General features: G+C 45.9%; 2 protein-coding genes across 4 annotated transcripts in view; one reads left to right on the top strand and one right to left on the bottom strand.

Moving 5' to 3' along the window:
• Positions 1-26,026, top strand: part of LOC102010123 — a 36,069-nt gene that overhangs the window by 9,045 nt on the left and 998 nt on the right. Inside the window, exons 5-9 of the mRNA XM_013503029.1 lie at positions 1,045-1,168; positions 5,473-5,555; positions 12,526-12,654; positions 15,542-15,756; positions 25,241-25,909. Coding sequence (XP_013358483.1) covers positions 1,045-1,168; positions 5,473-5,555; positions 12,526-12,654; positions 15,542-15,756; positions 25,241-25,909 — 1,220 coding nt within the window. The remainder of the gene's footprint in view (positions 1-1,044; positions 1,169-5,472; positions 5,556-12,525; positions 12,655-15,541; positions 15,757-25,240; positions 25,910-26,026) is intronic.
• Esrrg (estrogen-related receptor gamma) overlaps positions 1-26,026 on the bottom strand; it is a 524,413-nt gene extending 498,387 nt beyond the window's left edge. For 2 of the 3 annotated variants that reach the window (XM_013519877.1, XM_013519891.1), the window contains exons 1-2: positions 25,940-26,026; positions 15,290-15,543 (exon numbers count right to left, since the gene is read on the bottom strand). The gene's annotated coding sequence lies outside the window, so the exon portion shown is untranslated. The remainder of the gene's footprint in view (positions 1-15,289; positions 15,544-25,939) is intronic. The other variant, XM_013519883.1, reaches the window with a different exon arrangement.

The raw sequence follows: 26,026 nt of genomic DNA, 5'->3' as shown, positions 1-26,026 counted from the left end.
TGAAGACTGAAGACTAAAAGGGGTGAAGAGCGTGGAGTATCTGATGGCGGACGATGTGCTCTGAGAGTGTATGGGTAGCATGATTATTTTTAAATGGGAAAATGGGGGACAGTGTACATGTTTTTCAAAAGCTTTAATGTTTTTAACAACTAGTACTAGTGTCAGTGTTGTTCTCGTAAGACTATTGTGCATATGTGACAAAATAAATGAGTAATATTGAGATAGGCTATTGCCCCCTACCTCCTTGAGGGTCAAGATTCCTGAAGAAGGAAAAAGATACAAACATGATCCAAAGGGAGTTCAGTAAAACTGTAAATTTTAAGTAAAGTTAAATAAAGTTGAAAATTTTAACTGAGTATCAGTGGGAACGGAAACACTCACTTATTTCATATATATGTGTATTTTCCCAATCTTGTCATCTACAGAAAACTAAGAAATAATGACCAGTCCTGCACCTACAACTGTCTTACCCTCCATGACTATAGTTTTCAGGTCACATTCCTCACCTAAAGAAATCGGGGCCACCTAGAGCAATGGCTGATTACAGTTCTGCTTCAGAAAGTGTATAAGATCAGGGACATCTTGTATTACCAGACAGCAGGGAAGTCAACCAGGGCTTTAAACTGTTGAGAAAAGGCCTCAAGATGTCCCTCTCCAAGGACCCCACTGGCTACCATGGGACACCTGCACTTCAGTAACACAACCTTCTGCAACCTTGCCAAGCACCAACTATGGTCTGTCCAGAAGAATTAAACACATATAAGGCTAACGCAGTCTTGGCTACCCGGGGCCAATGTGCAGGAGTGCAGGACTGCAGGGTGCAAAGACACCTGCGACTCTGCCATAAGTGTGTGGCCCACCAACTTGGGCTGAGAGAAACCCCACGGGTAACGGCCCCAGTTCTGCAATAGATTAAGTTACAAAGAATTGGGACAAAGGAGGAACTTACAGGTTAAAAGATTGTTTAAGTTTTAAATGGGCAAGACCTGACTACGCTGCTTGGGAATGTACAGTGGACTATAAACATGTTTTTAAATTTATAAGGAAGTGACCCCGACGATAGGATAATGGTTACTTATGTGGGGTACAAAGAGCTGCTGTTGGGTCGGGAAGTGAAGGAGGTTTTCCGACGCCAGAATTCTGTCCCACGCTGGCTGGTGCACAACACGTACCGTATCTAAAACACTGTCATAAACATGCAGTGCACTAGGCCGTGCATTTGACTCACATGGTTTTCTTTGTTTTATTTACAGTTTAAAACTTTTAAAAAAGACTGAGCCTCTCACCGCCATCCAGTCTCCAGCTGAGAACTCGAACCAAAGCCCTCAGGTGAGGTGGAGAAGCATGCTAGCAAATGCTGCCCGGGCTTGTATCCGGAAGGTTGGCAAATGTGTTTGCAAAGTTGTATTTAATTTGGAAGATAATGTGGATTCACTTAAAGGATTTTATGAGTCTGGTGATCCCTCTTTCCCCTGAACTTCTTAAAGCCTTCACCATTTGCTCGATTCTCATATATGTATAATTAAGCTGGCAGAACTACGGACAGAGGATGCCAGCTAAACCCAGGCTGTAGCCCTGCAGCTGGAGGCAGGTGGGGGTGAGGGGCTGGAGCCCTTTCCATGGATGAAGCCCCAACCCTGTTAGGATTCAACGGGAACTTACTTGCTGCACTATGTTTACTAATTAAATTCATCTCCTCAAGCCTCTAAATGACTGCGTTTCTTGGGGACTATGCTAGGACCAGGAGGAAAGTATGTACTTCGAGTTATAAAATCGAAAGGAGATTGAGCATTAGACAGAGAGACAGACAGACACAAGGAACTCCACGCCTCTGAGGGTGCTTGGTGCCCTGCAGCCAGAACAAGGTGACAGCAGGTTCCTGCATCTTGACAAAGGCAGCCCTTTGACACTCTTACACCCATTATTCGGTGTCAAGATATATTTCACTCTCACGCACAGACTTTAAAAATTTAGTACACTAAATACTCTTAGAAACCCCAAAGAACAATCATAAGGGATCTTAAGTGTTTATTCTTTTTCTCCCCAAAAGATCCTAAGTTCTTCCATTCCAAATTATCCATCCACTGAGATTCTCGAGAGTTAATAACGTGTAAAATGCTCCTTGCTCAAGACAAAGGCAAAAATAAAGCTTTTAAAATTGCCGGTGTCACAGTTAGGATAAAATAGCCTGCCAGTCACCAGAGCTTAATTCAACCTCATGTTGTAAAAACAATGCTTTTCAGTTCTTTTAGGAATCAAAAATAAATAACCAAATCCAAACCCCTCCTGAAAAAAGGAGCTGATATAAATCCAAGTAGCTAATTGATGTAAATAAGTGCTAACCGAACCGGCCCACGGACTAACCTCTCAGAACCCATTTCTCCCAGGACTGGTTAGTGCTTGCAAGTCGCAGGAATGAAGGGCTCACCCCGCCCTTAATATGGAATAAAGAGACCGTGGCTCTGGACTCTGGGAGAGGCAAGCCCAAATTCACAGAGGTTTATTAAAAACAGGAAAAGGTCAGTCCTTTTCGCCCAAAGGAATGTCCGGGGCTTGTAGGAATTATTACTCGAAGATAGTTTCTTTATTAAATTCTCTGTGCAGAAATAGAGAACCAAGGGAGGGGAGGACCAGACCCCAAAAGTCTTCCTTTTGTCGTGCCTATGCATGGCCACAGTCTAAATTTAATGCAAGATACAGGGAAGCTGCTCTTCACTGTGTCTACACATTAGATACATTGTAAAGCCCAGGGTTTTCTATGAATGGAGAATTATGCATTTAAATAATCCACTAATGATAAATAGAGTGTGTTTGCTCTTCTCCCCAAATAAAACGAATGAGGTGAACAGAGAGTAACGTACCAGGTACAGCATCTGCCAGAAACCTCCCTGCCCACCAAGGACACAGAATAGCCAAGGGCTCGTCACCTCCATTTGCTTCTAGTTAAGATCAAGGGCTAGTTACTGAATTAGTCTGAGGGAATTTATAGATCGAGGGCAGCCCAGCACTGCCTTGTTTAGCGAGCATTTTTCAACATGGGCGGTCACAGAGAAATCTGGAACCAAAGTTAAGTGCCAACCTAAAATGGATTCCTGAGACACCCCTGGCGTGTGAATTAATTCTATTTGTATTAATATTTGGAATGTCACACGAGATGTTGCGGCTGGTTCTGCGTGACGCTCCTGTACTCTCTCCGCAGCATTTTTATCATTGAAATGACCATGTTTTGAAGGCGAGGGCAGACTACACTTCGCAAGAGAATATGAAAAGCTGAAACTTTCTCCACTGGTCTCTGTTTACAAAAGGTCCTAGCACTGCAAGAGCAGGCTGCATTTTAGTGTCAAAGAACAAGGCACTGTATTCAGTGTTGGTGTCGCAAGGGCTTTGGCTGATCCTGTCTCTTTACATTTCAAATCATCCCACTGTCTGAAAAGTCCACAGAATCACCTGCTCCAAAACGGGGCCCAGCAGTCAGGTACAGGAACCCAAAACACTCCTTTCGAGGAGGTAAAACAGTGGGTTAATGTTTGGCAGAGAAAACCTGTTCTGGAGACCAGGAGCGCAGGCAAATGTCAGCGATGGGTGCGCTTCCCCTTGGAAGGGCTGTGTCACCAGCACCTGTGTTTTTGTAGGAACAGGACCAAGGCTGGTTTGGGTCGGCAAAAACCAGGTAGAGACAAATAGCTCCCTTCAGTCTATAGTTTCCAACGTCTCTTAACATCAAACACTTTTATGGTTTTGAAATGAAAACATCACCTGGCTTGGGTTGTATTTCTTCCCCTCGCAAGCTGCTGGTGGAGATGTCAATAACACCGCCATGGCTACAGAGAAGGGAGGAGCAAAGAGAAGCAGGACACGCTCGTGCTACTCGGTCAACCCTTAAATGACCGGACAGGAGCAGCGGCGGTCCCTGCGTGAGCAGCTGCCTCCTCCCAGGCTGAGCCCAGTGCAGAGGAACACCTGGGCTGGGGCTTTGGGGCTTTTAGGTATCGTTACCCCTCCTCTCCTCCTCTCTCTCTAATGGGTTCTAGAAAAAGGAGACCGCCACTTCAGCAGACAGGGAAAAGAGGGTTGTGTGCTTCACACAGTTATTTTTATATTTAATCCAAGAGCAGGAGAGGACTAAGCAACCCAGCTGACGCTAAAGAGCATTTTAGGAAGTTGGCAACTGAACAAGCCACCTCCTGCTATCTCCTCCTGTGCAGTAACCGTACCGGGGTATAGATATGTTCCTCAAAGATATCCATAGCACAGATAATTAAGTTAGTGCAGCAAAGCAGCTCCATGCTTTGAAGTGTAGATACAGTTGGTGCGGTAACCTTTCCCTCACCTGACAGGCTAAGCCTGCAATCTCCTCACACATGTTAACAACCCTGTGACCTTTAGTCTGTCTTCATTATCACATCACTCTTGTTACCCAACCTTGTGGGCCCACTCTAAAACACTCTTTATAAACTGGGGTGGGAGTGACCAGGCCCATGGACAATCTCCACTGGACAGGAGGAGCCTTCCAGGGAAGGAGCTCACAGCCTCCAGACTCAGCTCTCTTGAGCAAGAGGGGAAACGATGAAAATACAAGCTATCTCTGGAGGTGTTTCCGAAAACATTCTCCGGAGCTCCAGGGCCAAGGAACGGAGTCTGCTGTAGGCATCATCTTCGGTCTCTGCTTTGCAGAAAGGACCGGGCTGAGTCAAGTTTCCTAGGCCTGCAGGAGCTTGTCCACCTGACCCCAGACAGCCACAAGCTATAGCTTCATCTTCACAACACACCTATGGGGAACTGGATCCATTTGACAGCCAGGGAAGCTGAGCAATGGAATATCATCCGAGCCAAGGTCACGAGCCAATGTGTAGCACGGCCATGCACAGAACCTGGGTCTTTTCCCACCTAATAGGACCACAGCCCCATGCAGGGAGAAGCCGCCGAGGAGCTAAGGTCCCGCCTGTTGGCAGAATAACTCCCCTGCTTTCCATCACAGCAGACAAGACAGAGTGAGGCCAGGACACTGAAAAAGGATGGAGCTAATGTGAATGGAAGCTTAGGCCAGCCCTTGCCAAGGCATGGGCAGACCTTATACATTGTATTTGAACTTGATGAATTTGAACTTTAAAGATGCCTCAAGCTTCAACATCTCTGTACAATACTCTACTCTGAATCTTTCCTGGGGAAGGGAAAGAGTCAGAAAAGGACAGGTGAACACAAATTAATCACCCACCCCACCGCTGCTCCTAGGGCAAACAAGGCCTGGAAGGCCAGTTGGCCTCAACTCAAGTGCTGGGCTTGGGACCCTTCCCCTCCCCGAACAGAAGCCCTTTTATATATTAAGAGAAAAGCAGAGGTGTTTCACAGCTTCCAAGAAGATAAATAGCCTAGGATATCCATTAGTGCCCCATAAATCCCGCTGCTCAGAATGCTGATATATTTCTAGTGATTTGTGATGTTATCCTTTCCGGTTTTTTGATGGCAACTTAGGTTTAATACAAAAGAGCGGTTTGGCAAAGGTAGAATGTATGGCTATGACAAACCTAATTCCCTAGACCCGAAATCCTCGGAAGGTGTGGAAGCAGCAGAGCTAGCTAACTTCTCCATTTCCACAGAAATCCCCTCTGGGGCTCTGACTCCTGATGTGACATTTTCGGCGAAAATTCCATCGTTCTATGCATTTTGGAAAATCTCTCAGGAGGCTTGCTTACAAGAATTTTACCTAGGTTTCTTTCAAAGACAAGGTTATCATGGGTCAAAGCTACCATGAAGATGACATTTTAAAAGAGGATCCTCATCTCCCCTCCATGGACTCAGAATGAGCCCAAGCAGATGGCGGCAGCCATGGGCGGGAACAGCGACGTGGTGTCACGGGGCGGTCTGCTATGGATACTTACTCCCCATCATGTACACACACACAGAGACCAGTTTGGGCCAGAGCAGCCATGAAGAGCAAGAGCCCAGCAGGCATGAGGCCAGATACAGAGCTGCTGGGCAGGTAGTTACACAATTGCTTCACTTTTCCTCCTCCCTGTAGAAGCAAATATAAACCTGCTTTATAAGGGCAATCCTACTTTCCCAGAGAAGCACTTCTGAAATAATAGCACCACAGAATAAACACTGGAGCAGCTAGGGCCATGTAGAGAACTAAGGCCCCCATTTCCAGATATCCCGTGGTCAGTGCCCTGTCGTGTATGCATCCTCCCAGGACCTGGCTGTGGACCCAAGGGGCAGCCCTGTACCTGCCACGGAAACTGCTGGGAGGTTTCTCGGAGCTGATATACAGACAGATGCATCAGGCAGTGTCTGGCACTCTTAGTCGTCTGTCTTTAAGCCGCAGCTATGGACGCTGTAGTGACAGCGCTCATCATAGGTGGCTTGATTAAGCACAACGCAGATGCTACATTTTCAATATTTTTACAGCAAATGTGTGGCTTGTGTGTAGTTTTCCAGTCAAGCCTATGTCTTATGGGAAAAATCATCGACTCATGAAGCCATTTTAAAAATCTGAAAGTAGTGAAGCCGCCTACTTTCTCCCTTACCTTTTCAACTTTTAAGTGCCAAGCAGAGCTTCTCCATCTTGACTCGGGGAATGTTTGGTGGGGGAGGATTCCTGGCCGGGGGCCAGGGGGATTTCCCCTGCACAGCAGCACCGTGGGCCCCGCTCCCTGGTTGCCAGGACCACCCTCTTCCCAATCAGCACACTCCAACATGGGTCCAGATGTTTCCTGATGTTGGAGAAAATCACCCCTCACTGAGAACTACTGGTCTGGAGGCATTTTGAACAGTAAGTGAAAGACAGACATACATTTGCTAAAATATGTCTCAAGTGAAAGACAGCACACTCCTTCCCAGATTTCACTTCTGCCCCCAACAGCATCTTGCCAGCAGTAAAGCGAAACACAACCTCCTACCTGATAGGGACAGCGTGAGACTCAGCACTACGAAGCAATGGGGAGCAAAACGGCCCAAACTTCTTCATATATGCAAACTCAACATTTAATTTTCTGCAAGATTACCCACAATAATTACAAAGTTTCTATAATACAGCCTTAAAAGCTGGGAACTACGAGATCCATGAGAATTGATCCTTTATCTTTTACCTTTGCTGGGTGCTCTGTCTGTGTGGCACAGCAAGTGAACGCAGGCAATATTTTCCTCCAATTTCTAGGAGTAGCAAAGTGAAACTTGACTAAAATGAAGCTGCTTATTAAATAACACAGGAGACAGAGAGCAAACCTCTAGCGTACAAACATGGAGGTAGCCCAAAGACCTCTCTGCTAATAAGCATGTACCCATCCACTGGGTAGATGCATGGCCCCTCTGAGAACTAAGAGTTTGAGATTCTGAAAGTACCGTGGGAATATCAGATGGTAGCTGCTGGTGGTGCATGACGGTTTGGGGTAAAAAGCTGACACCTATCAGTACCAGTCTGCTTGGTCTGCCGGTGACATACAGTAGTTTTGAGTCATTAGCAACAGCTTGCCTGGACTTTCTGCTGGGAATCTATATTCAAATGCTGACTATGCCAGATCAAACTGAAGATTCTGAGACATTATCAAAAGATGTTTCTTGGTCGCAATCTTAGAATTAAGTGAGGCTAGGACACTCACCCTAATACACACAGCTATGCTGGGATCTTACTTACCAGGTATTCATAAAATAAAGCCCACTCGAGAGAATGCACATTCTTTTCACCTTCTGATATCCACCTGACCATACAGCCTCATTCCTAAGCGGAAGGGAGAGGCACCCACATTGGAAGGAAGCCTCAGCCAGTGCACTTTTTCCCTGCCTGGTACAAGTTGCTTCCATGGAGGAATGTCGCGCCATGCGGCCTCACTCTGGGTCTCATGCGGGCATCCTTCTCGCTCGGAGATGATGTTGCTGACAGGGATTACTCTCCAGTTACATGGGAGAGTGGGTGGGACCACAGCTTTTGCAAGCACAAGGTCATTTCTCCTTTGCTCCCCATTCCTTCTTCTGAGAAGCAGTGATTACTTTCACACTGTACATGTGGGCTCAGAAAGAGAGGGGAGCGGAGGACTTGGTGGGGAGGAGCGCCTCAGCGGCACTGACCTGATGGCCTTAGTGCCCTTCTGTCGCCGCAGGGACCACACTCATACCCAAAAGGACCCTCTAAGTCTCTTCCTCTAAGCTCCCTAGGGCTGCATCCCCTGTCCAACTTTCTTCACATTCAGTCTCCAATCTGCCCTGCACCAAGCCACTTCCAACACCCGCGTTCCCGATGTGGACGGCACTGACTCCACTTACTGCTCTCTTCCTTCTTCTTTTTTTTTTTTTGGTAACAAGCTGTGTTGCTCTGCTCTGAACAAGCCACTTAATCTTGCTAAGATAACTCAGCTATAAAAAGGAAAATGATAATTTGTGACTTCATAAACTTTCACAATGCAAATATCATGTATTATTAGAAAAAATACATTTAGAAAAACAGAAGGGACTTGCTTTGCATGCTATTTCAGGAGAAACCGTAAGAAAATAATTCTTCAATCAATAAGCAAGCTATGCTTGGGCAACTTGACTCAAAGCTGATCATGGCTCCATAGCTTCCAAAGGAAAGGGTGAAAAGCCATCGTTTTTCCTTTTTTTCAATCCCTCTTTCTCCCCTCCAGCATTTAAACACTGAAAAATGGCAACTGGGCAGCTTCTAGTTTTATCCCCATGAAGGACCCTGGAGTCTTCGACTAGGGGCCTGATTCCAGGAATGATGTTCAAACTGACCTAAGAAGGTGGTGTGTGACCTTGACATTCACCTTGAGAATTAGGAAGGTTTGCCGTTGCCCTCTTCCCACTCTGCCTTGTCCTGTATCTCACTTTGGCCCATCTTCTGTCTTCCCAGTCCCCACCACTCACCAGAACACACATCTCCAAAACAAGCACAATGCACAGGAAGTACCTCTTGGAAGAGAGCGCCATCTGCTCCCCAACAGAGCGCCAGCCGGCCACACCATGGGAGCGGCAGGCGGCTGTCTGGGGAAGATGCCATCACGTCTGGTGGACCCCAGGAGGCCACCGCAGAAGAGGCGTGGGATTCTCTCCAGAGCCCAGCTTGGGGTCTATGGAAAGACTGCCGCAAATGAAAGCCCTTCGATCATCCCTTAAATAGTCTTCCAGACTCCAAGGCCTTAGCAGACACCTGTAAGAGGGTCATCCCTGTCCCTCTCCAAGCAAGGCCCGCACTGTGTACATCGGTATGACTCTCCTCTCTCCTCATGTCCCCCAGAACTTCGAAGGTGGTAATAATATCGATTAAAAAAGCTCACCAAAGTAAAGAGAAAAATCTTTATGGGGTGGGGGTCAAAATCCAGAGAACAGCTTTTATAGCTGCTCTACATTGCGATCACGCCAGGACCCTAGGGAAAGACTTCTGTGAAGCCGCACAGCTCAGGGTCTTCATCCGGGCTCTTAGGAAGGAAGTGCGGCATGTCTAGTGCACAAAGTTTCTCAGAGTAAAAATTGTTTTTAAATGAAAAGGATTAAATGGTATTAAACACCTAGTCTCCTACCTATAGATTAATCTACGCCTATATTATAAAAGCACAAAGGACGAGAGACTCTCCACTGCTGATGTGTGAGGAGGTATAAAGTTGGTTCTGTTGCTGCTGTCGTGTCAGCGCCCCTGTGCTTCTCTCTGTGTGCCTCTTGCACTGCTAGTGATCTCTGTGCTCACTCACTCAGCACTCATCACAATGTCTGCAGTGGCTACCATGGTTACTCCAGTCCAAGGTGACAAAGCAGAGGCTCGGAGTCATTCAGTTCACTCCAACCTCATCACAGAAAGTTGACCTGGAGTCCAGTTCCAGAGCTGTGATATCAGAACGCATCCAAAGTCATCTTCCTCAGGAGGGACGGCCTCTTCTAGACATGCTGATACCTTGCCAGGAGTCTATTACCAGTGAGCCAGGTCACCGGGCTGGTTTTTTTAATGTACCTGAGTGCAGCTCACTTATTACTCGTTGCTCTTGCTCCCCAGCATGCTGACGTTCTCTCCACTGCAGGAGAGAAAGCAGGGTCCTCCAAGCTGAGGTTTTAGGACTCGCTCACAGCCCTGAGCTCCCTGTGGCAGGTGCACCTCACCCATCAGCATTAGCATCTGTCGTCACCACTGCCACCACTACCATCACCACCAGCAGATCACACCTATCGATCGCTAGCAATAATTCTTCACATGCATCTTCCCCACACGTCACCATGGGAGAAAATGCTGAAAAACACCAAGCTATCCCATTCCACACCCACACTTAAAGCCTTTATTGCACAATGCGACCATGTACTACTCCTCCACCAATCTTACAAAGGCAAATCCTTGACAGAACAGGCATTTACTATGTATCTTGGGTCAAGCGCTAGACGAGGCCCTTTACATATGTAATCTTGTTTAATTCACACTGCAAACCCCAAATGCAGATTTTGTACAGATACTTCCGTCAAATTTTACAACAAAAGAAAACCACAGCTCACAATTGCCAAGTGTCCTTCCTGAAGCTCACAGCGCTGGTAAATTACACTCCAGGATTCATACTAGACCTGCACAAGCCTTGGCAATCCTTTTAGGATAGTCTCCCGGTTTCCTAAATTGGATTTTTTTGTTCTGTTTGGCTGTTTAAGACAGGGTCTCACTACATAGCTCTGGCTGGCCTTGAACTCACAGCGATCTTCCTGCCTCAGCCTTGGTAGCTAAATTCAATTTATTTCTTCCTTCTGTGATATACAAGTAAGCTCTTTGTTTGATAGTCTATTCAACTGGAACACAGGAGCCTTCAAAAAAGTGCTAGATTAGGGAGGAGACATCCCCAATTCTAGTCCTGGCTTGACACGTCCCAAGTGTGTGCCTCTGGATAACTCATTCACCTACCATGATGAAGCGTGTCCAGCACTAGCCTTCTACACTCTATGATTTCCACCAAAATAGATCATGAGTAGCACTGTCACCCAGGTGGCATGAGTTCCACGCAGACCTTCTCTCCGCCCTGGGAAGAGAGGGTTGAGAGGCTGCCGGGGAGTGTGAGAACCACTCCACCGCACAGCTGTCCCTGCCGTGGATAAACAGGGTCCCTCTCTAGAGAGCTCTGCTGGCACCTCGTCTTCATTCCTTTCAAGAAAGAAAGAAAGGGGAAATTCATATCCTTGTGAAGAATGTATTACCTTCTCCAGGCAACTGCCAAAAGCCCAACTGTAGACAGAATCCATCTGACAAAATCCCTGAACTGCTTTGATTCAGTTCTTAAAGGAGATTAGTTGTTGGAAGGTCACCGCGAAGCCATGCACCGCACACGGCAGCTCGGCGTTCAAAGCTTTCACTACTGAGGGAATCTCCGCACTGGATGCCCCTTCCCTCCACGGCGCTTAATCAATGAATCAACAAACAGTTCCTGGGCAGGGCTTCCCTGGGGCCTGCGGGCCACTTCAGATGTGGCTCTCAGTTCAATAGCAGGAGAAAGAAAAATGGATTTTTTTTGGTGACTTTTCTTAAAGTTTCCATTTATAAAACCAGAGCTGGCATCAAAAGACTCTGGGTCTCCTGTCCCTCGTCTCCCTTCTCTGAGCCCTCTGATTCAGAGACAAAGAAAATGCAACGTCGCTGAGAGAAGGGAGGAGGGAGGGCGGGGGAGGAAAGGTGGAGTGAATGAGACCTGTAGGTTGGAGGTCAAGGAGGTCAATGGACAGAGAATGCGCCTACTGAAATTGAAACGTCTCCCTGGCGCATGTCACCCACGCTAACGCACTTGCTATTACTGTGCTTTAGTACCTGTAGCACTGTCACCCAGGGATTTCTCAGTCAGGGATTTTGTCAGCTCACCTTTGAGACTGACTAGTGGCCACTAGGCTTGAGGATTTCAGGTCTAGTGTAATTAAGAATGTCTTACACCTTTAAGTAGCCTTATACGCGCAACTTGGGCAGCAAGATCATACATAAAATGTGCAGATACCTTCAACCCCACAGCATCAGAAACCCTAAATGCAAAGAGGAAAAATTTTAGAAATTAGCTCTCTTACATGATTTGCATAAATATACATATATAATATGTATAATAAAATATTGCTTTTGGCTTTTAACAAAATGTTACATAAAACACTATATTCTGCTGTAAACTGGACCACCCTCTGTCAAGCCATAACTTTTCACCATGGTACCCTACAGGAGGGTCTAAGCTATGGTGTGAACCTTGCTCTTTTGGGTCCAGCCCAGGAGCAGGATTTCATTTAACTGTACCTATCTTCAATCCAAATGAGTCATGAAACTAGCGGTGTTTTATTGAGCACGTACGATGCCAGGCATGGCGCTAAGTATCTGTATACATTATCAGTCAAACTTCCCCCCTCCTGATGGCATGTGTTATCCTCCGTCTACACAGGAGGGTGGAGGACATCATTTTGTCTAAAATTGGACCTTGGGCTGCTCTACCACTGAGCTACATCGCCAACTCTTTCTGTTTTCTATTTTGAGATGTGAGCCTCCCTAAGTTGCTAAATTGCCCAGATTGGGCTTAAAGTTACAATCCTCCTGCCTTAACCTCCCAGGGTTCTGGGATAACAAGTACGTATCAGCACACCCAGCTTGGCTAAAATCTCATAGTTTGGTGAAAAGCAATGACTGCAAAGACTGTGCCCTTCAGCACCCTGCGGCTGACACATGCTTGGAAAATCGAGGTAAGAAAAAGTTTAAAACTGTATTTTTATTATAATTTAGCCTCTAGGACTTGGTGCTCCCATGTGTTTGTAATTGCTCCTTTTTCCTCCAACATTAATTTCTAGAGTTTCCTCTCTTTTTGAGGAGCATAGCTGGTATTAGAATAGCAAAGAGGTCATGGGACTATAGGCCCACCTTGCCATTCAGAAGAACTTTGTAGTCTAAGTACGCAGTAAGGGCCTCCGACACCTTAAAGAGGTTCTAGTCTGTTGGGTTTGGTTCTGTTTCATTCTGCTTTGTTTTGGCAGAGCCTGGGATCAAATCCAGGGCCTCATGGATTCTAGGCACACAATAAGCCACACCCCCATGCTCAAAAAGATGTATTTTTTTAAAAGCTTATAAATATAAGTTCTGTGCTAATACTTGACATACATCTAAACAAAGGGTTTGCTCAGTAAAATCTTGAGTGCACTTAAACGGTTTGATGTTTTTACATACTACTGAGCTCCTTAATGTTTCTCCGTAGTTCTGTCACAGAGCAAGTCCTAACACAAACACACACACCTGACAGTGTTTCCTTCACTGTGACATCTACACCCATGCAGTATGCATCTATCTCTATGTTGAAAGGAGGTAAAAGTAAACACCTCATTATCTTTTGGTCCAACACAATGCACCCACCTTTCCCTCTGCCCGTGGAAGAAAGTGCAACACAGAAATCCACGTCTGCTGCCCTTCAGATCTACAGGCCCAGGCAGAGCTCTCTGCTTCCAGAGCTGGGCTGAGACAGTGACTAGAAGGTTCTATTCTCACCAGCTGTGCACTGGAGAATCTAGCCTCCACATCTGGACATACACACAGCTGTGCTTTTAGGTGCTACCCAAGTGCCACAGCTTCGGCAACCAGACTTTCTTTCTGCATTTCCTTTTAATAAGCATAGCTGAAAACAGCATAGGAAACAAACCACGAGGTTTTGGCTGGTGCCTTTTGGTTGAGAGTAAACTGATGAATACAATCACTTTCACATGCAGAGACCGTCCCTCCCAGAGCAGCACAAATATTGTCGTAAGGCCTGGTCCTTGCAGAACTCAGAAAATGTCCGGGCGGGGGAAACCTTGAGGTCAGGCCCAGCACTTCCCACAGCCCCTACCCGTGCCTATTCCCACAATGCAAAAGTTGTTTCTGAAGCAAATAATTTTCAGGAAGACCAAGGTTATACATTAATCCAGAGGCGCAGGCAGGGAGCACAGGCAGTTGTACCATTTACAAGTAAAAGAGCCAGTGCCCTATGATCCTCCTCTGTCTGGAGCTGAGAACTTCTGCGGTGTAATTAGCATGACCTTCCACAAAGCCGGCCTGAAACTCACAGCCTTCCCTTCTGTTTCCTGAATAAAGGCGCTTACCAGTGAGCACCCACGAGCCCTCACACCTGGCCAGAACACCGGCAGCCCCCTTCCTCTGGGAAGCCTTGGGCAACACCTGCCAACTTTGGGGAGATACCCACTTGGGCTGCTTAGAAATAGGGGGCAGGGGGGAGAAAAGAAAGACTTTCCCTTTAAAACTGCACAGGATCGGATACCGAATCACATGACCTTTTACCGTAATTTCTATTAAAATCATTTCATGTCTGGGTGCCTCCGCTCTCCCGGCTCATTTGTATTGTTTACAACAAGTCATCGCCCTGGCAGTTAGCGGTGGCTGAATCCATGGTTACCCGTTTGTACATTCACTGGTTAAATGGAATGCAGCTGGCTGTGGGTTCCAGGGAGCAAGCTCTTAAGAAACCACAATCCAGCTATCAATCAGCCTAATCTGAGAGAAATTAATCTTAGAAGGGTAAGTATTGTTGCATATTAAAAATTGATAGGAAGGGGGCCCGGGCTTTCACTGGTTGAAGTTGCCAAAGTGGACAAGCTGAGATTGACTCCCGGCCTCTGAGTGTGGCCTCCGTCTGACAGTCATTCAGGCTGTGCTGCTGAAAAGCTTTCAAGGGTGACCCCACACCGAGCCTTCAGAAGTCGGCCACCATCCCCCAAATTCTGACAGCGTTCCTTTCATCCGAATGTTCTTAGAATCTAAGGAACATCCCAGCACAGCTTCATCAGACTGCAATCCCAGCAAGTAACTTAAACAGACACATACGAGCCGCAAAACACCAGAAAGACAGCACTGAATAGGATTCAATTAAGACCAAACCTCAAAGGAATGCTCCTTATGAGTAAATTAAAACTGCAAACTAATATGTTTTATTGAGAACAAGAATGGTACCAACTCATTCCATACTCCATGAATTCATGTAGTTAATTCTTTCAAAACAGTCCCTAAAGCGAACTCGCTTCTCAAAATGGACCTGACCAACAATTATCATTCCTAATAAAAACTGAGAAGTTTTATAGTTTAATGCCCACAATCACTGTCCCACAAGTCACATCTACTCACTAAATGAGAACAGCAAATAGTTAAAGCTAACATATTCCAAGTCCATCCACTGCAAAGTCACTGTATCAGAAGCTAGAATTGATTTGTTTCCTCAGAACGAATTGAAAATGAAGGTAACATAACGTTGGAAAACCCCCTCCCGCCCGGCTAATTGGATCTGGTATAATGTTGGTTGCAGCTCCCCTAGACTATGCTGCCTGAATCACCCCTACTCACACGTTCTGGGCTCTTCCAAGAGTTTGGTGCAGTTTCAAGGACAAACGTCTCAAAGAAGCCGCTCTGGTGTGCAGCAGGGAGCCCAGCTCAGATCTGAAGACGAGAGCTCGGTGCTACATCTGACACCAGGGAAGGAAACTTCCTGCGTGCACAGATCTTGGAAAGTCTCAGGGTTAAAAAGGCTGCTCGCAGCGTGCTGTGGATCTGCTCCCTGGTTGTGTACACCCGGTAGCAGCTGATCTGTGTTCACAGCCCTGCAGAAAGAAACCTTGACTGAGAACCAATGGCATCACATTTCAGCCAAGTGCCTGAGAGCAGAGCCGCCACCTCCGACAACTGACAACTTCACACAGTTCAAGCCGGCAGCCTCCCCACAGGGCGGGTTGAGGAGGATGTGGGAGGTGTCCCCTGTCACCTGCCAGGTGCCAGCGTGGTCCCCAGAAACCAAGCTCTGCTCCGGGCTGGATGTGAGGTGTTCCTGGGATTTAGGGAGTTTTTCTCGCCAATGACCTGACCTGCCATGGACTCCACTGTAAGAGAACTTTACAAATGAATTTGAATTCTGAAAATGTATTTCCCTCTGTTTTTCATATACACCTTTGTGTTGAAGGCTGCTCTGATTTTCCTCAGAAGGGAACAGAGGGTGAAATGATACAAGATCGGGTCCTGTGGCACCCCGTTCCGTACTGTCTCAGTGCAGAGACTACGGGTCTGAAACACCACATTGCTGGGCTGTTTTCTTATTGTTCCTTATAAACTGGGGGTGACCACAAAACTGAATTCCCACAAACTCACTATCAGGAGACACAGGCCATCAAGAGCAAGACGGAAGAGGAGCACGTAGTAGTGCTGGTGGCGACCAAGTGAACACTCAATCACAGTCCCGGTGGCCTCTTCCACCCCCTGTGAGTACCAGTCTAGCCCAGATGGGTGCAGGACGCAGCATCTTTCCATATTTTACTTCAAAAGGTGGAAATCGGCACCAGAGGCTTAGCAAGGCCAGGTGAAAAGTGTCAGGTAGATCAGGCTTCTGTCCCTCCCACTCTGACAGCTGGCCTGAGGGACCTTGGGTGACCGTGAAGTCTCCAAGGTCCTTGCTTAGCATGTTGCCCACTACGGCTCAAGAATAACAATAATTCCCCTGCGGTACAGTCTGTGTCGTGTCATGAAGAGCTGGGCCTCTGGCTCCAGGTTGAACTTCCCGTCCTGACTCAAGCACACAGGTAGGAGGTTGTTTAAAATTGCCCAGCTTCTCTCTCCTTGTCTGTGGAATGGAGAACATCTATCATAGAAGGAGTGATCAAAAAATAAAGCATGTTTACATTTTAAAATGTATTGCACTAAAAGACACATTGCCCCAAATCCCCTTCAAAATATTCCTCCTCACTTCAAACACACTTATCCCATCATTCTTGCCACTTTCTGAAGCTGTTCTGGAAGTCCTCTTTCATGAGTGTCTTTCCAAGGTGTGATCAAAAATATGGTGAATGCTGCGCCAAGTGCCATCCAACGGGGGGGCAGGCTCGTAAAAACATGATATGTGTCCTCATCCACCTTGTTCACTGGATCTGGCATTGTGCGTGCAATGTCTGACTCTCCCTCAAAGTCAAATGACTACGAAAGGTGAATACTTTGAATTCATTCAGGACATCGAGGCAGACAGGATACCATGAGACATCAGGAAGGAGGACTTTAGAACTGCTTTAGAGAGCTGCAAGAATGATGGCACGAGTGTGTTTGAAGTGAGGGGGAGGATTTTGAGAGGGATTCATGGCAATGTGTGTTTTACTGTAATTTTTTTTATCTTTTTGAGACAAGGTTTCGCTATGCAGTTCAGGCTGACCTTGAACTCGCTATGTAGCCAGGGTTGGCCTCTAACTTGCAGCAATATTCCTGCCTCAGCCTCCCCAGTGTTGGGATTATAGGCATGCATCACCACACCCAGCCTGTAATAGTTTTGTTTTTTTTTTTAATTTAAACATATACCATATTTTTTATCATACACTCGCCCAGGACTTCTCGTGAAGATCTAACAAACAGCATGGTGATGACAGAAGAGTGGCCAGGACCCAAGCATTAGCAAACATGCACAGCGCCACACACTGGGGCTGGCGCCTGTGTGCACTGCCTCAGGTGCCCCAGCGCCTGTCTCCTCTGCTTCCCCCCACTGCTATTCAGTCTCTCCCATGCTCATAAAGACACTTTCAAAAGCTGCCTTGGGGTGGGGGGTGGTCACTCAGTGCTAGAGCACTTGCCTAGCAGGTGCAAGGCGCTGGGTTCCAGCCCTACAAAAGGAGAAAATACGCTCTGTCTCTTCTGATCCTTGCAACAGTTTCATGAGGCAGATGTAGCTATACCCAATGTATACATGGGAAAGCCACCTCTGAAAGAGGTGAAGGTCACACAGCTAGTAAACCGCAGCTGGACTGTCAGGCCAGGCTCTGCTATTCCAAGTTCCCTTTCAAGAATCTGTATGAATTGCTCAGGTAGCATTCATACTTTGTATAATTGTATATTCTACTATTCTGTTGTTGTGTTTGTAGTGCTGGTGATAGAACCCAGGGCCTCACGCATGCTAGGCAAATGCTCTGCCACTAAGCCCTAGGTCCAGGCCTCTGTACTAGTTATGGTTTCATGGATTAACTAAAATAGTATGTATCTCCAAAAAGGAGAGACCATATCTCCAAATCACACTGTACTCAATAACAGACCTAGCACTATATTAAACACATTACCTGTTCAATAAAGTTCTCCAAATTGAGCAGAAATGCGGGCTGGGTTGATTTTACTACCTACGACCAACCTCCTAGCAAGACAATCCTTCCATAAATGATGGCTTGGGGTTATTTGTGGCATTCTAGCACTTGTACTATTAATATACTCAACTCCTTCCAAATAATCCTATCCTGAAATTCTTAATACTGACTCACAGTTAAACTACCTGAATTTTGTTTTCTTCATATGTATAGCACTTATGCTGTACAATGAGGATCTAGTGATTTTTAGCAAGAGTGATTAAATATTGACTTTATATTCAAACTTGATCCCATAACATTGCCTAATTGCTAGATTCATCTAGTTTTTAGGTTTACTAGATCACAAAGTATAGACCTGTATTAGTCATTATCTAAGCACACACCAGTCTTATATACTAAATTTTTAAATCTGCCTTTTAAATATTGCCTGTACAAACATTCCAGATTTCTTGAATAATTGTTAACCTACTCCTTTATTTTATGCTTTGAAATATCATTCATTTCTGATGAAAAAAATGCTTAGCTATTCTTCAATGAATCATAGATAAAAACATCCCTGACAAGAGCTCTTTATGGTGTCTAGAACTTGGAGTTTAACAGATATCTTCTGTTAACTATTTCCAATATTCTACCCTGGACATCTATCCCTACATGAAACTGATATCAGTATTTATAAGTATTTACTACCCAACAATGATCCATTCAGTCTTCACGAAAATGCAGGAAATTTAGATTAATATAAAAATTGTGGCAATAACACAAAAGACAGGCAATGTTTGAGACAAAGAAAGCAATTACTGAATACATTGTTTTTGTTTCCAAAACCACCCAGATGTCTATTCAGACAGTGCTGGCCATCTGTAAGGGAAAGTGCATGTGCCCTTCAAGTAAGGGCACCGCATACATTACAATTACCAAGCCTAGGGATCTCCTCCACACACAGCTGCCCAGCTGCATACCACTTCCTGCTTCCTCCCTAAAGGTAATAGCAGGAAAAGTACCCTCCAGAGCGCTTATTCCACTGTGAGCAAGAAACGTGCCAACCAATGGCCACTGAAGAACCAAACCAGTTGGCCTGCAAATGGTGAGGCCAGGCAGCGCACTGGTTAAAACAATGTCTCTCCCTTGCCACTCAGAACGAAGTAATCTTATAGCTTGTAAATGCTTTCCTTCCCACCAGCCTCACTGCACTCACAACCATCTTGAGGAGCAGATGGGTTCCTTAGTGACATTTTTAGAATTCAGAGAATTAACTGATTTCCCAAAGCCATAGAGGCAGTCAATGGCCCACTAGATATTTTGAGATGAGAGTTCAAAACCTAATTCCAAAGCTTTTCCACATAACCCACCACACTTGCCCTTCATTGGGAACCGAAGCACATTAGTTCCCCTCTGTCTCATTTGCAGCCTTCTGCTCAGTTAAATACAGACCAGGCCAAAATGCGTGTGCGCACGCACACACACACGTGCACACACACTCAACCCTCTTCCACCTTCAGCTGCAGTCTGACTTTTCTTCTCCCAGGTCCTGACCAGTGACTGCAAGAGAAGAGTGGATTCTACCCCATCTTCCCTAGCTCTCCTATTTTCATGCATTTGGGTGACAAAAACCAAATCCCACCACAGGGCGTCAACCTCACCCTAGCACTAATGTTTCTCTATCTCAAGAGCAGGAAACGCCGCACACTCTGCACCCAGTCTGTAAAAGTCCTGCACATGTCTAATAATCTGTCCACTACTTTCCATCTGTCTTTCCAGCCCTGGGTTACATGTGCATTCTCTTAAACCTCAGCTCTCAGAGTGCACGCAAAGGATGACCCGCCATTTGGCTTTATTGCCTTGATTTTATGTATATCACTTGTTTCACAATAGAACTGTTCTTTATATTTTGTTATCACTGATAATACAATATTCCACTCCAATAAGTAACAAGAGGCTTTTATGATCTAGCTTGGGAAAACAATCAGCATTTAAGTCTGTTCAGTAAGTGTGTTTGGAATATCTGATAATTGATCTACAAAAGAAAACTTTGACTGCAAATCCAACTGTCAAAATTTCATGAGGTTTTCATTCCAAACCACTGAACCTGAGCCCACTTACTGCTGTATATCCTGATATTCCTAGGCATGGCATAAGGCCATACTTAAGTAAATAATTAGCTTATAGAAGGGGAACAGAGAGGAGTATGATTAATCAGTTAATTCATTATTGATCAATCACTTAACTTAGAATTACAGAAGCAAAGTGAGTCAGAGGCCATCTAGTCCACGTGCTTCATTGGAGGGCTGAAGAACAAAGGTTTACTATTATTCTCAGACAGAGTGGGTAACCAGGTCATAACACCACCCCTACACAGCATCATCACTATGACTGACCTTCACCTGAGGACCGACACTAGACAGAACACACATCGGCCATAAAAGGCAAATCTGTAACCCTGATAGTGACTGGAAGAAAAGATCATCAGGTCTTACGGTCCAATTCTGCAACCTTCAGAAAATAAATGTTCCTACTAAGTAGTAAACGAATTTCTAATAACTGAATGAAAGTGCTCATCTAAATAGCCAACTTTGGATTTCTCTCCACACGTAATAACTTGGAAAAATATATAGCCTGTGTTTAGTATAGCACTAGAGCTACAGTCTCTATGAAGAGCTATAACTCGCTAACAATTTCCCTGATTTATGTTTGAAAACATACAGGGCATGAAATGATTTCTGCAACCTTACATTTTCCTCAAGAACACTGGTGAGCAGAGATATATTCCAAAAATTATGTGGGGTTGCTAGTTACATGTCCTTTTTCAATAGAAGTAGATGATGAGCAATTATACATGTTCCACAAAAAAAAAAAATGTCATTAGATTATTTTTCCCATTAAGGGAAGAAAGAAGAGAAAAGGAAGAAAGGGAGTAAAGGAGGATGGGAACTCTGAGAGAAGAATCTATTTTCATACAATGTTTACATTGTAAAAGGCGATTGCTTTCTTAAGAAAGGATAACAATTATTCTTCCAAAGAACAGCTTATGGGTAATGTATGGTTATAAACTGTAACTCACTATACAAGCGTTAGTTATTCTCACTGTTAGTATTTAACATATATGGAAATGTGCTTCACAATCTATAATTGTGCTAATAAAAATAGGTATTTGTAGATATAAATTAGATTGGTCATAAAATTAGCCTTATTAATCTAATAAATCTTTGAGTGAGACCAAATTTAAATGGGCCAGTCTAGTAACACAGATATCTGGCAGTACTGTTTATCCCACCATGTAAATATCAGAATAGGAATACTACAGCTTTGCTATGCTTCATATAGCATTTGTATCTTGAATTTGAATCTTTACAACGATAAATAATAACTGTCACATATGCATATTTTTCATGTTAAATAATTAGTCTAAGGGCAGTAAAATAAGTGCACTCATGGATTAACATCTTTCTTAGAGTTCTTTGCAGGTCTTTCTTTTTTTTTTTTTTTTAGCAGATGTGCTCATCTGAATAGGCCAGACGTGTCCGTAAGTAAAAGAAATACCTCCAACATCTCCAGTATCTTGCATTTTATTACAGGGATTCCAGACACATCTAACCCCTTTTTTTGTGGCAACTATGATCACAACCTGGTTTATTTTTATTTATTTTTTTTTTTTTGGTTTCTTTCCGGTACCGGGAACCGAACTCACGACCTTGCGCTTGCCAGGAAGGCGCTTTGCCGCTGAGTTAAATCCCCAGCCCCTCACAACCTGGTTTAAATGAACAAGTATCTTTCATAATAGAAATAGAAACAGAGGCTTGAGTCAGAGCCCTAAATGACACTTTTCCACGCCTGCACGTGTTCTAGAGCACAGTGCTGTAAACGCTCTCTCCACCTTCCGTGTTCCGCAGATGTGTGAAGGGGAATAGGAGACTAAGCCCAGCGCAGGGAACGAGGAGGAGGTGGCCGCCTTTCCCACCGGAAACCATCAGGGTTGAGAGAAGGAAAGGTATCTAATCTCCAAGAGAAGGAAAACTCCTACTGTACTATCTATGTGACAGGCAGGCAGACAGAGTAGTAACATTCCCACAGGAATCCTTATCAGCAACATAAGATCAGGAATTTTTATGTAAAGACTCGCAAGGAATTTTCCTGTTCCCCAAACCTGGGCAACGAGAAGCATGCGGTTGTGGGTATCAACACTGTATTTCAACACAGCGCATGATTTTCTGCAATTATCTTTTTAAAAAGGCCCCCCTGACTTCGACTTCCCTTCTAACAACCCTCCCTGTTACCATTACTACCGACACCATTAGAAAGAACTGTTATAAAACAGGCACCAATGACGCAGAGAAGGTTGTTCTAGGAGAAGACCCCCACGCTTTCCTTCAGCAGCACCCCCACAGTCTGCTAGTCTGAGACGGTGAGAAGACATAGAATTTATTCATAGTTCCTCGCTCTGATTCCAAGCGTCCATTTAGGCATGGAGCTTCTGCAGGGCTCACCTGATCAAGGAAGCCATGTTCCTCGCCAGCTTTAACCCACTGACAATGAAGCAACAAGAGAAAACGTCTTTGTTTGCACAAAGAAGCCCTTATACCTTATTTTGACTTTATAAAGAGATTTTTAGATGAATACAAAAATCATAATATTATGATAGTCGGTAATCATTATTTCAAAACGACAGATTCTATTGTTCATGGAGAAATTTTCAGTTGGTTTTCTCATACCAGAGGTTCAATTGAAAAATTCACCAACTGCTCCCTGGAGAAAACTGAAGATCTGCATTTAAATGGAGATATAGTATTTCCAAATGCACAGTACCTAGAAGGCATATACTGTCAAGGTTTCTTAGTGAGAATGACTCAAATTGCGTTAGGTACATTTCAATGCCGTAGCTATCTCCTCCATTTCATAGGGCTCTGGATATTTCCATAACATTCTTTTTCCTCTGTGGATTCTTCATGTTTGTCCCGAGAAGTTCAAATTAAACCTTGCTCCACGGCAAAGTCCTCACAGTAACAACAAGCAATTACTACTACTGTACATATCATTTCTGATGTGTACAGAAAAAAGGCCACAGAAGGGAGCGCAGCCAGAAATGTTAAATAATTGAAAAGTATAATGACTTAATAGAGTAGTAAGCTTAGTTTACAATGCAGCCAATTTAAAGCCATAAAAATACTGTGTAAAAATTTTATCTTGTGGTTGACCATTACATATCCTATCTATTATTCAAGAGTATCTCAGCAGCGTTTTTCTTCATTAATGTGGCTTTTGGCATTTGCCTCAAAATCTTTCTATTCCAACAGTTTTCCAACAATTTTGAAATAAATACAGAATTTCTGCATTATGTTCCAAATTTCCTGCACTACAATGATAATACCTTCCGTGTCTAATTGAAACCGATTTCATGGGTCAGTTTCCATGGCATACTTTAACCTTGCCAGATATGATTTGTTTTGCATCTAACAGAATTATGTGTACAACACATTAAAAAAAAAAAAAAAACCAAAGCTACTTGTACTCCCGTATGTGTAGACAAAAGGGAAGTCTCCTAAATAACCCCTTCTCCTGTAACACACTCACTCAGGCATCTGTCTGTACTAGAAAATGTCATGAGGCATCAGAAAAGTTATTTTGCCTTGAATATGCAGCTAAGGTGCACAGCATGCCTGGGAAGGAGAAAAAAGAGACTGAGGACCCATTTCAAACGTAAGCCTGCTCCCTCTCACTGGCTCTTGCTAACATTCTACCTGCCACTGAAATGTCCCCGTAAACAAGGTTACCAAGAACAGGCCCAGATACTCCTCTCAGACACACTCCCCGAGGAGCCCGTCAGCTGTGTGTTTAGTTATACCTCGTCCTGCTGCAGGCTGATTCAAATTCAGAACTCAAAATGAAAGCTGAAATATCCTGAAGATCACTTAATATTGAAATACTGCTGCAATAATAAGCGGTGCTCAGTTGGAGAGGGGAACGTGTACTCTCTCGGTAACCTTTTAATTTCTGAAAAAATTGTACGAAATAAATTGAGTGGCACACATGGAAACCTAATCAATTGATCTGCCGTATGTTGTTAGAGCACTGGCCCACCACAAACTCCTTGCCCCCAGGCAATCGCTGCTGAAGAAGACCAGCAGGTTTTGGTACGTAGGAAGACTTAAATGCTGCTTTGATTTATTAAAGAAAAGGAACCATCTCTTTCCTACATTCATCACCCCAGTGGTGGACAGTTTGATGTGTAATATGATAGCGTTCTCAACAGACTCACATTTAATTCTAGCAATGCAAGCGGCAGGGTTAGGAGCACCGCTTTAGGAAGAAATAATAGAGCCATGCATAGCAGACAAATCCATGCTTAAATGATCATCTAGGCCTGTTTCATTTTCTAGTTGATTCCTTCCATATTTGAAGGGGAAAAAATTAAAAACCCATCAATGTCACATTACATCCAGGAGCATTTTCACGTCAACCATTTCTCAGCCCTGACTTCAGAACTGTTCAAATTTCCCTCTCTTTCTCACCATGACAGAGCCGTTTCTGAGGTTGGTGAACTCCTTTTGATCGCATCAGGTCTACTGGAGGCTGGGGGAGCGCCCTGAAACCAGCTCCTGAAGCCGTCCCTGCCTCCTTCCCAGAGGCATTTTTCTGGCTTTCTCGTGCCCGCTACTTCTCCATTTGGGCATTTTCCAAGCACACTGCCCTGGCTGGTCTCTGGGCAGCATGAGAACCAGAACTAGACCGAGTCACCCAGCGGCTCTGAAACACACTTCCCAACATCCGCAGGCCTCCGGTCTCCACCTGGGCATTAGCAGGAGCGCTCTGAAAGTAGGGGGCTGGGGTTGGGGGGCCTCAGGGCCCACCTAAGGGCTTCTCTGAACTCACAGGCTGATCCTTTTTTTCCTCTCTCGTTTTCCTTCTTCATTTTTTGAGGGTACCCTCCTCCTCCAGCCCTCTGGCTCTCCGCTGCCAGATCCCGCACCACCTGTCCCTCCTGGGTGCCTGCCCCGCTGCAGGCCCGGGTGAGCACCGTGGTGAGTACCACAGCACAACCGCGCAAACACACGCAAACACACGTCCCTGCTGCAGCCGGCCCATGTGGCGGCTCGCAGTGTGACCTAGGCAAGCGCAGTAAATAAACATCCATAAGCACTCCACAGCACCGAGGCGAGGGGGTCCTCCAGCCCTCTGGACTCTTCTGGAACTGCTCCCTAAGATCCTGAAAGGGAGCAGGGCACAGCCAGGGAAAGGCTGCAGGCAGGAGCAGGAGGAGGGCAGCTGTGCCCTCCAGTCCTCCTTCCAGACCTGGGGGAGGGGGCGCTCTCGCCTGCAGCCCCGGGACAGCCCCGCGGGCCGCCAGGCGGCAGGGCTGACGGGCTTGCAGGATGGCTGGGTGACCTCGGCCAACTTCGGCGACTCCTTGGGGAAGGTGAAAGGGTTGGGGAGCCTGAGGCTCGGAGGGTGGGGGGAGACGCCAGGGCCTGGCAGCAGGGATCCCAAGGGGGTTTCTGCCAGCGACAGCTCCCCGACTCCTGGCACGGTCCGCCCCCGCGACCCCGGCCCCTGCAGCCCGGCGCCCGAACTCTGCCCTGACTTTGCCACTTTCCGGAGCAGGAGTCCGTCTCCACCGACCGGGAGGGGGAGGGGAGGGGTGCTCCCCGACAGGCTCCGCGCAGTTCGGAGCCGCTGTCTGGGCGCTCGCCGCCTCGCCGCGCCGGTCAGGCAAGTGGCCGGCCCAAGTCGGGGTCGTGTTGTGGGCACGGAGGGAGGGCCGCCCTCTCCTCTCCTCCTCCCCCTCTCCAGACCGGAGCGAGGGAGGGAGGCAGGGGTCCCACGGCGCTCTCCGCCAGGACCGCAGAGCCGGGCCCTGCCCGCGCGTCTCCAGGTGTGCCGGAGAGGGGTTTGCAGCGGTTACCTTGGCAGGGTCAGAGCCGCGGCGGGGCAGGCGGGCGAGTCGTCGGGGGTCTGCGAGCAGCGCCCCGCGCCGTGGCTCCGGCGAGCC

The sequence above is a fragment of the Chinchilla lanigera genome, unplaced genomic scaffold, assembly GCF_000276665.1.
Source record: "Chinchilla lanigera isolate Chin_1 unplaced genomic scaffold, ChiLan1.0 scaffold00005, whole genome shotgun sequence".
NCBI lineage: Eukaryota > Metazoa > Chordata > Mammalia > Rodentia > Chinchillidae > Chinchilla > Chinchilla lanigera.
The sequence above is the reverse complement of the archived record's forward strand: the minus strand, read 5'-3'. Positions and strand labels throughout refer to the sequence as shown.